Source organism: Netta rufina (genome assembly GCF_964035555.1).
Source record: "Netta rufina genome assembly, chromosome: 19".
Classification (NCBI taxonomy): Eukaryota; Metazoa; Chordata; class Aves; order Anseriformes; family Anatidae; genus Netta; species Netta rufina.
Genome location: NC_140143.1, coordinates 5,529,813 through 5,539,381, shown reverse-complemented (window position 1 = coordinate 5,539,381; position 9,569 = coordinate 5,529,813). Strand labels below are relative to the sequence as shown.

General features: G+C 43.7%; 1 protein-coding gene across 1 annotated transcript; it reads left to right on the top strand.

Moving 5' to 3' along the window:
* The first annotated feature begins 312 nt into the window (after positions 1-312).
* TMEM100 (transmembrane protein 100) lies at positions 313-8,128 on the top strand. Its single transcript, XM_084298220.1, has 3 exons — positions 313-448; positions 3,060-3,244; positions 6,968-8,128. The coding sequence occupies exon 3, from the start codon at positions 7,030-7,032 to the stop codon at positions 7,432-7,434; it is 405 nt and encodes a 134-aa protein (XP_084154346.1). The 5' UTR covers positions 313-448; positions 3,060-3,244; positions 6,968-7,029; the 3' UTR covers positions 7,435-8,128.
* The last annotated feature ends 1,441 nt before the right edge of the window (positions 8,129-9,569 follow it).

Here is a 9,569-nt window from a genome sequence, read left to right as displayed (position 1 = left end):
ATTTGCACCCCGGCCTCCCCCCGCGTGTCCCGCTAAGGACGGGGCCGGCCCTTGGTGCCGTAGCCACCTGGCAGGGGCTCTCGCAGCCCTTCTCCTTAAACCTAGGGTCCGCCCGGCCGGGAGGCACGCGTGGGCTCGGCTCCCCCGGCCCACGGAGGGCAGGACAGGGCAAGGTAGGGCAGGGCAGCCCAGCCCCGCCGCTCTCCGGGCTCGGCTCGGCCCGGCCCCCCGAGGCCAGCCCTCCCCCGGCCGGCGCCGAGCGGGACCTGCCCGGGTGGGAGCGGCCGCCCCGCCCGCGGCTGCTCCGCCGCTGAATTTGCTCCGGCCCCTGCCTCTTTTCGCTCGCACCGAGAACTTTGTTTACAGTCCCTTGTGCAGCGAGCTGCATCCCCCTCTTAGGCTCGCTGCGGGCTCCTGGCCCCTGCAGTTCTTGCCCGGCGGTCGAGAGGTAAGGTACGGGACGGCACAGCACCGCACGGCACGGCATAGCGTGGCATGGCTCAGCTCGACATGGCATAGAAGGGCACGGCTCGGCTCGGCTCGGCATGGCATAGAAAGGCTCGGCACAGCTCAGCTCGGCACGGCACGGCTGGGCTCGCAGCACCGGCCCCGCACAAGCCGGCCGGTCCCAGCCGTGCCTGGCCCCGGGCGGCTCCGGGCTCCCCCGGGCCACAACCCCGCAAGGCAGCGGTGCGGGTCTCAGGGCAGCCGCAGGGCTTTCGGCTCCCGGCCGCGTCCCTTCCTTCCCCGGGAGGTGCCGGGGTCGCTGCCACACGCCGTGCTGCGCCCCAGGTGTGCGCGGCGCTCACGGGCGTGTTTGAAGAGTTCGGGATGTGCTGATCAGAAAGTTTGTTGGGGTTGGGGGGGTTGGTTGGCTCCCCTCCTATCCCCTAACTCGGTCTGAAGAATGAAAAAGGTGCGTAAGAGCTCGAATCCGGCAATTAGTTTACCTAAAAACTTGCTGGTGGAAACTTATCTGCATCCCGAGGCTCAGGCAGTTGGCAGGGGTGTAAGGCGTTCTCCTGCCCGTTTCATCAAGGGCCTGATCCTGCAATCTTGTAAGTATAAATTCGAGTTCTATATTTCCAGGAGTGTTTCCATGAGGAAGAGCTGTGGGATTGTATATAGGATTATTTTAGTGGGTTGAATTCCAGTTCTGTCTCTCCTCTCAGTACAGCCAGACTCCTGTTGCTGTTTTTCATAGTCACTCTAATGCAAAACCAAGTGTGAAACATGGGTATTATGATTAATTGGGATTTTACATAAGCAAAAAAAAGGGTGTCTGCAATGTTACGCAAGATACAGGGAATTGGGTCCAGAGCCTGAAGACATGAAAACTTTAATGTGCTCTGTTGGTTTGGAGTAAATGCAAAAAGGGAAAGGACTGTCGTGGCTGAGAAATACCAGCTCTTTGCAGTCACACAGATCCTCAGTATGTGGGAAGCCCCCTGAGAGCGCTATGTTGAAATGAATCAGAGTTAAACCATTGGACTTGTAAGGTATGAATTTCATGTGTTTCTGCTCCTCAGCTTTGTGGTGAGCTAGAGAAGTATGAGGGAAGAAATCCCAACTATAAAAGTTGCTCTGACTGTTAGTGTGTGGGTTTTTTTTCTTATAAAGGCATTAATTAAAAAAAAAAAAAAAAGACCTAAACTCATGTATTCAACGGCAAATGCAAATAAAATACTGACAGAGCAATTCATCTTCCCAAAGAATGATGCTGGAGAGTAGCTTAGGGGGCACAATTGCACTAGGAAGAGATTTGCACGTGAATGTAACCATTCTTATAATGCGAGTGGAAATTGACTGCAAGATAGTTTCAGAGGTCTGCTTTTGTTTTAATGTAATCTAGATTATTCATCTAAAGTCTTTGTATTTCTGCATTTTCTTCCACACTTTTCAAGAAGTGAAGCTAGTTGTTAGATAGCATGCACAAGAATATAGTCAAGGAGAGAAGCAAGGAGACCTCCGTATTATTAGCTAACTTCAATGATCAGCTAAATATACTTTAGATATGTCACAGGCTTATTCCTAGGAGCCTCTACAGAACAAAATAAGCAGTTTGTGCCTGTGAATGGTTGTACTTGTGAAATATTAGCATGGTCTACAGAAATTAAAAAGCAAAGAAAATTAAGAAAATCATATGAACTCATGCATTGATTTTCATCTCCATTTAGGAGCTTCTGCTTCAGTGTTAAATTGATCCTCCATAATCATGCCCATATAGAAAGGGAACATTGAATAAGATCAGCAACATAAATTTCTGCTGCTTTGTAAGTTTTACCCGGTTGCTTGGTGGTTTTGCAGAAGTTTCTGCAGTTGATAACAATTTCCATCACCGCTTTCTGCAAAGTTGTCACAATGCACTGCTGCAGATTCTGCCCAGTCCCTGTCTGAGTTATGAATTTGATTTTAAAATAAAATTAGAATAAGATAATAGAAACAAAGAATATTAAATGTAATAATTATCATTACATTATAATGTATTATTATTTTATATTACTAAAGTTATTATATTACCTAGTTGTTTTTTTTTTACATAGGGGATTATATTACCTAGTTTTTATTATTAGCAGAATAAATAGATGTAAAAGAGAGTTTTGGTGGGAAACATGTTGTCACTGTCAGTTTATAGCTAGGAAGACTGAGGCACAGGAGGTTAAGTGATTTGCTCAAGGCACTGGAAACATAAAAGAGACAACTACACAAGTGTTCTAAATTGGGATTTGGCTCTTTGATTCACAAAGGTGAAGTGTGTGATAGAAATGGAGTTAAAGAGACTTTTCACTGCAGTAGTTCATGTGCATTCCCTTTTCCTGCCTAACTCTTTCAGGGGCACTTGCCTGGGTTGTGACACTCAGCACTGAGAAGTCACTTGGTCAAAGCTAAATGTTGCGTAGTGCCAGAAATGGGTGACAGCTGCCAAGAAAAGAGGCAGAAACCACTAGGAGAGCCAGAGAGAGAACATCTCCTGCTTCGGTCAGCACACAGTGGGAACTTTTCCGTGCAGGAGTTTTATTCTTAAGAAGATGATATATATCCAACCACTTTTCTTGTAGGAAACCTCCATACCAGAACACCGTCACCTCCGATTCATCATTCAGCAACATCTGACACTGCAAAGCCTGGAACAGCTCTTTCTGCTGCCTGACTCTGCCTGGAATTGACAGACAAGGCATCTTAAGATGTCTTCCTCTGCTTGCTGAAACCAAGGATTTGTTGTGATGGATTTCTCATGGACCTGGTAGGTGTGCATGCTGATGGAGTTCATGTCTTTTCAGTAAATCTCCATTTACACCTATTAGCTGGTACGGTATGCTTCAGGGTAAAACATTCTTCTCTCTCCTTTATCCCATGTTATCCACAGATTGCCACATAAACACATTCTTCCTCCAAGTCAAAATCGTTCCTTAAGAAAGTACTTCTGGTATGATCAGTGAGAGGATGCTGGTGTTACCCGGTATCTTTGCCTCAACATCTTACCCTGAAACCTGAACCAAGTCACCTGTTGGCACAAGTCAGAAATTATTTTGCTAGGAATGAGGATCTAGTGCCATTTTTTAGGATGAATACCTTTACTCACACTTCAAATAGGTTCTGTTATTTATTTAACTTACAGTATTTCTATAGAGGTTTGTTTATTTGTTTTATATGAATGCCTGTCTGCTTACATCCTATTACAGGCATGAACTGTGCTCCTCGCAAGTCAGCGGGTGTTTTGCCATTGATGTAGTTCTGGTAGTTTAGGAGACTTTTTATTTATTTATTTTTTCAATCCATGTTAATTTTGACTGTATAAATATCTCTTCTTGCTTCGTAAATCTCTAAAAGATGTCAAAAAGACTTAATGCTCATTGGGGGTGTATCTGAAGCAGACAGACAAGGACTTTGGAAACAGGTGTCCCACAAATTTAAGAATAAGTCATTGAACAAATTGAATTCTACTAAAGGTAAAATCAAAAAAAGATAGCATTTGGGTGGACACATTCTACCACTGTGCTGAAGTTCAGAAATGTTTTGTGGGTAAGTAATGTAGCAACATAATGTCAACAGTCTGAGCCTCACTGTCACGTAAATCATCATGGAAAATGCTGAACTTGGGCTTAGATCTGTCTGGAGACAGATTATTGGCTCTCTAGCACAAATCCATAGCTAGTCTCTTTCAACTGATATGAAAGGTTCTGAGTCACACATTATGAAGTAAACCATGAAGTAAAAAGCAACAGTTCCTAAGAAACCCTAAGGCATATAAGGTGCCAGCACAACGTATTTGCTTTGTCTGCTAAGCACTGCTCTGATCCCCTGCCTGCCCTTGGGGATACAAAGTGCCTTCAGTGTTGTCATTAGGGAGGGAAAGGCTACTCGTTCTGGTAGCTGCTGAGCATCCTGCAGGATTGAGCCCTGAAGACATCTGTGTACAAGAGAAAATAATGAGCTAAGTGCTCTTCCTTAGAACAGTAGAGCAAAACTTTGTCTAACCAACTCTGAACTTCCTTCTCTCAATAGTGTTCAAAGAAACTCAAACACAAACTCTCTGACTAGGTACATGGTATAGTCTGGGTGTGGGAGTGTTAAAAATAGAGAAATCCTCTCTCTCGCAAAACACACAGTCAGTTGTATGAGGTAGTGAGATACAAAACCAAGGGCTCTCCACAATGGAGGAATATATCTTAGCAACAAGGCTGGGAGTGGTGGGAAAGGAAAAGGAGAATACAAGTATCTGGCAATTAACTTCCTAGTCACAGATGTGAAGGTGATAAAAGTGATAAAAGCATTACTGCATTGCCAACACTCTTCCTTGTTCTCTGGGCTGCATACCATGCTGTTTGTAACAGCAAAACTACGCAGCCTGTACTGGAGGCTGGTGGAGGAGTCCTGAGAGCTATTCCCAGCAGGGAAACCCAGTGGTTTCCCAGTGGCCCATTCTCTGTTTTGTGTGGTGGGGTGCACAGATCACCCAGCTCAGTCCAAGGCAGTGCAGCAGAAGTAGAGCAGCCCCAGACCAGCAGAGTCCCAGCAGGATAGCAGAGGTTTGTCATCGCAGCTGCAGCAGTGGAGAGCCATGGGCTGGCCTTGCCGTGATCGGGTGGCCTGCAGCTCTGCACTGGGCTCCATGGAACCAAAAGCCATTCTGTTCTGTGGTTCAGATACGATCAAACTGTACGTGCTGCCTGTAGGACCCATAGTGTGTTTTTGATACGAGACAGGAGGAAAGCAACCTGTAACTCAGATGAGTGGATATGACTGTAAAGCTTCCTCTTGCACAGTAACATGGATGTGATCTCATGGGCTTATAAGGGACCTATTACTTTTCAGTTAAGCGGATTTAAATGGCAAGCCAATAGTCCAGCAGTGGTGTTGTAACAGTAGGTTCACCAGCTTTGGGCTGGCAGTTCCTGATTGCAGGAAAATGCCTTCATCTCTGTTCTCCTCACACCCACACCTTGTCATGTCCATTTTTTATTTTATTTTTATTTATTTATTTTTTGTAGAGTAACACTTGCTGGTTCATTGTTCAGTGATAGTAGAACAGCTATGCTGCCTCGGTGGGTGGCAAGTTTGACGTGTTGGGCATAAAAGATGAGCAGAGGAGTTCAGAACCAGCATGTAAAGAGGGAGATGAATTGGACTGGTTTAGAGAATGAGCTGAAGTTTGGCTTTTCCAGGAAGATAGTTCCGTAGTAGGTCTCAGATTACTTGTCCCTGGGCCAGCAATCTGAGTTGCAGTGTTGTGTCCTGTACAGAGAAACACAGAGGCAGCAGTTCTTACCCACAGCACTCTGTACCTGGCACTGTTGCTGGAGCCTGCAAAGCCACGGGACTGAACTCTCCCATGTGTGACTTCCTTCAGCTCTTTGGAAAACTCAGTTATGATCAATAGTTATAAGTCCCTGGGCAAGCAAACTTTCTTACAGACATCAGTATCTGTACTCATGGGAGTAGCTTCAGCTGTTGATACTAACATCAACAGATCAATAAGAAAGTGATTTAAATATCATTTAATTAAAAAAAAATATAATCTGTTATTGTTCATTGCATGGGAAATGGGAAATTTTAAAACTTTTTCTCTCAGGATACTTTGCTAGTGAGGGGGGCAACTGGTGATAAAAAACGGTACTGTTTGCATTGCCAGTTATGTTACATCCCAGTTCTACACACATTTACTCCACTGCGTTCATGGGAGTAGGTGAATACATCTTAGGGTTCTACGACAGCTAAATCCACTTTTTCTTATGTAAATTTGCTGTCAAGCTGTAATAAGTCCAGCAACAAGTGTACATATAATTCTTTGTAGTATGCGTGCTGTGTACACTTATGGAAACTATAATGTTCAGACTCGCTATCTGGTGATCTCTGCTCCTGCACTGATTTGTTATTTATTTTAGATTTGGGAAAAACAAAACCAAAAGACATAAGAATTCCAAATATGGTATAAAGAAGCAAGCTGATAAAGAAATGTCTTTTTTTTTTCCTTTTCCTTCTTTTTTTTCTGGGGCAGCTCTTGCCATGTTATTGTGATGACCTTCAGAGCAAATCTGTGTACTGTGTGTGGCATAGGTGTATATTATAAAGAAACACTGTGAAAAGGGAGCTTGAGCAACAACAGAACTTGTAACCAAAAAAGTCTGTGGACTTCACCTCCTTGTAGGAAAATGTAAATCTAAATTGCATCCAGAACTACTGGCTTCAGGATGTAATATAAAGTGGGGTTATCCCACAACACTTTGAAGTTGGTGTCTTTCTAGGTCTATGAGTCTCTTCTATCTAGCACTTACACACATTTACAACTACTCTAAGAATTGATTCAGATCCTTCATGGTCAGTAGGATTACAGCCAAGCTTGTGCATAAATTCTTGTGGGGTCAGAGCCTCTGCTTGTCTGCCGTCCTGACTGAGATACCTCTCTGTCCCTGTTTGTCATATAACAGCAGTGCTTTTTATTGAACTCACGCTCTTCTCTCCACAGTGCAATGTGTGTTTAGCAGAGCCTGCTCTAGCCTAAGAACCAACCAAGTCAAGAGAATCAAGATGACAAACGAACCTATTAAAGAGATCTTGGGCACTCCAAAGCATCCTGAGCCTGTAACCACGGAGAAAAGTAATAACAATGATTGCGTGATAACCACCATCCCTCTTGTTAGCGAATGCCAGCTGACTGCAGCCACAGGGGGAGCAGAGCTCTCCTGCTACCGCTGCACCATCCCCTTCGGTGTGGTTATCCTCATAGCCGGCATCGTGGTTACTGCTGTGGCATACAGCTTCAATTCCCATGGATCAATCATCTCAGTGTTTGGATTAGTCCTCTTGTCATCAGGACTCCTTTTGTTGGCTTCTAGCGCAGTGTGCTGGAAAATCAGGCAGCAAAACAAGAAAGCAAAGAGGAGGGAGAGCCAGACAGCACTTGTGGCACATCAGCGAACCTTGTTTGGTTAAAGACAACCATGAGAAGGCTGGACAGAAGACAGAGCCTTGTAAGTCAACTTGACTATTTATCAGTAGGACACATTGCAGGTTTTAATTTAACATTGGAAACGAACTGAAATGGAAACAGAATGGATTAAGAAAGGCTCTTAACAACTCTGCAAACGCTCTTAATGTTTTTCTTACTGCAGACTTAATAGTGATTCTTTCCATGACAGAGGAAAAAAACCTTTTCCTGCATAAAAACTGTTGTTGTAACTGCCATCATCATAACTGCATTCTCCAACATGCTGATTGTGTTGGAAAGGGAACTTGTGGGAACTAAGAAAATAATCTGAACTGACTGAACTGACTTGAAATGCCAGAGATCTCCTTAAAGCACACTGTGACATTTGACCAAGGGAGAAGTCATAGCATTTGAAGTGACTGCAAGTTTATGGTCAGATTGTCTGTGACTTAAATTGTTGCTCAAAAAAAAAAAAAGGCAATACAACCAACCAAACTGCAGATTGCTCAATAAGCTGATTATTATATTTTACATAACTTCCCTCTCCCAATATCTGTGGTACTTTTCCCTTTTTTAAACAACTAATATTAATTTTGTTATACTATTGAATAGCAATAGGTAGAAAGGATTAATTATATTGTCTAACCTAAATAACGAGGTATGGTTATAGCTTAAAATATGAGACTGTTTTTTGTAAATTAAAGTGGTCAGACTTAGCACTTTTGATTATTTTGCTATAAAATTAAAAGTAAATTTCATTAAAATAATATTTGGTGCTGCTAGACATTTAGAAAAACTTTTTTTTTTTTTTTTTTTTATTGCTCTCAGGATAGCTTGCATCTTCAACTGCTTTATGATTCTTTTTCTTTTTTGTAGAAGATCACCTTTGACAATAACTGTGAACACATATATCACTGAGCCACTCGCTCCCATGATGGCTGTGGCAATGCCACCTCAGAGCACACCTGCTGAATGCGTGCTGCAGTGGGCTGCCTTCTGCAGGTCATCCCCAAGCCATATGCTTCTCCTGCTGAAAACACACAACCATTCCAGCTTAAGTGCTGACTTTTCCTCTGCCCTGCATGGTTTAAGCTTGTTACATCCATAACTTATCCCCGGATTTGCAAAGTGCACTTCGTGTTTTAAATAGAGCAAGCTATATGTACAGGAGGGGATGTTTGGAGTCAGTATTTGCGTTGCCACACTCCGTGGTTACCAGACGCTATAATAAAATCACTTGCATCAGAGGAAAGCTGACAACACATTTTAGCACTTCCATAGCTCCAACTTAATCACGGCAGGAAGCTTTCCTGCTGCTAGGAGAACATGTTGCGTCACCAGAACATCTGACACTGGTGTCTAATGTCAATCACTTTGCTTAAGGTCATTAAAAATATTAGGGTGTCCCCTTACGATGTACAGGTTTGCATGAGTGACAATTCATAGGAAACACATAGCATGATAAATAATGGAACAGGTGGACTAAAGTGGTGTCTTTCCTGTTTAAAATGAGAAAAGTGATTGACATTAGCAAAGCTGGATAAGCTAAATAGGACTGTTTATTTTTTTTCCCCTGGGAACACAATAGTTTTTCTGACTCCTTCTTCCCCCTCCCCATTTCTCTTTTCTCAGTGGAATTTTGCAGGCAGCCAAGGAGAGAATTGCTGGGTCTGTAGAGATGCAGTGATTTCCAGTATGCATGTGTAGCAGCTTAGTCCAATGATTCCCAGGCTGAGCCGAGAGCAGAAGCAGGCTTCTTGCCCTTTTCAGAAGTTTTTCCCATGCATGGGTCCTCCCTTCGCCATTGTTGTGATGCCAGCGAGCTTGCATGTGGTGGGCAGCATGTAGAAAGTAGAGGTGCAAGGTGAGGCTCAGCTCCAAGTCAAATGAAAACAGAGGCAATCAGTTTACAACAGCAAGTTTGCAGGAGTGAGACTGAGTAAACAGTGCTCTTCTACTGCTAGAGGAGATTTCCTTTCCCACATCTTTGCTCTTTTTATATATGGGACCGCCTTAGCACAGACTGCTGTGCTCAGTAGCGTTAGCTGTATTCTAGTGAGACAAGGTACGTGCACAAGAATCTTCATATCAAGCCATTGGTGAAAGTCTGTGCAGGAATTCACTTGTATTTTTGTTTTAT

Coding starts and splice junctions, on each gene's coding strand:
- TMEM100 (XM_084298220.1), top strand. CDS start 7,030: ATGACAAACGAACCTATTAAAGAGATCTTGGGCACTCCAAAGCATCCT.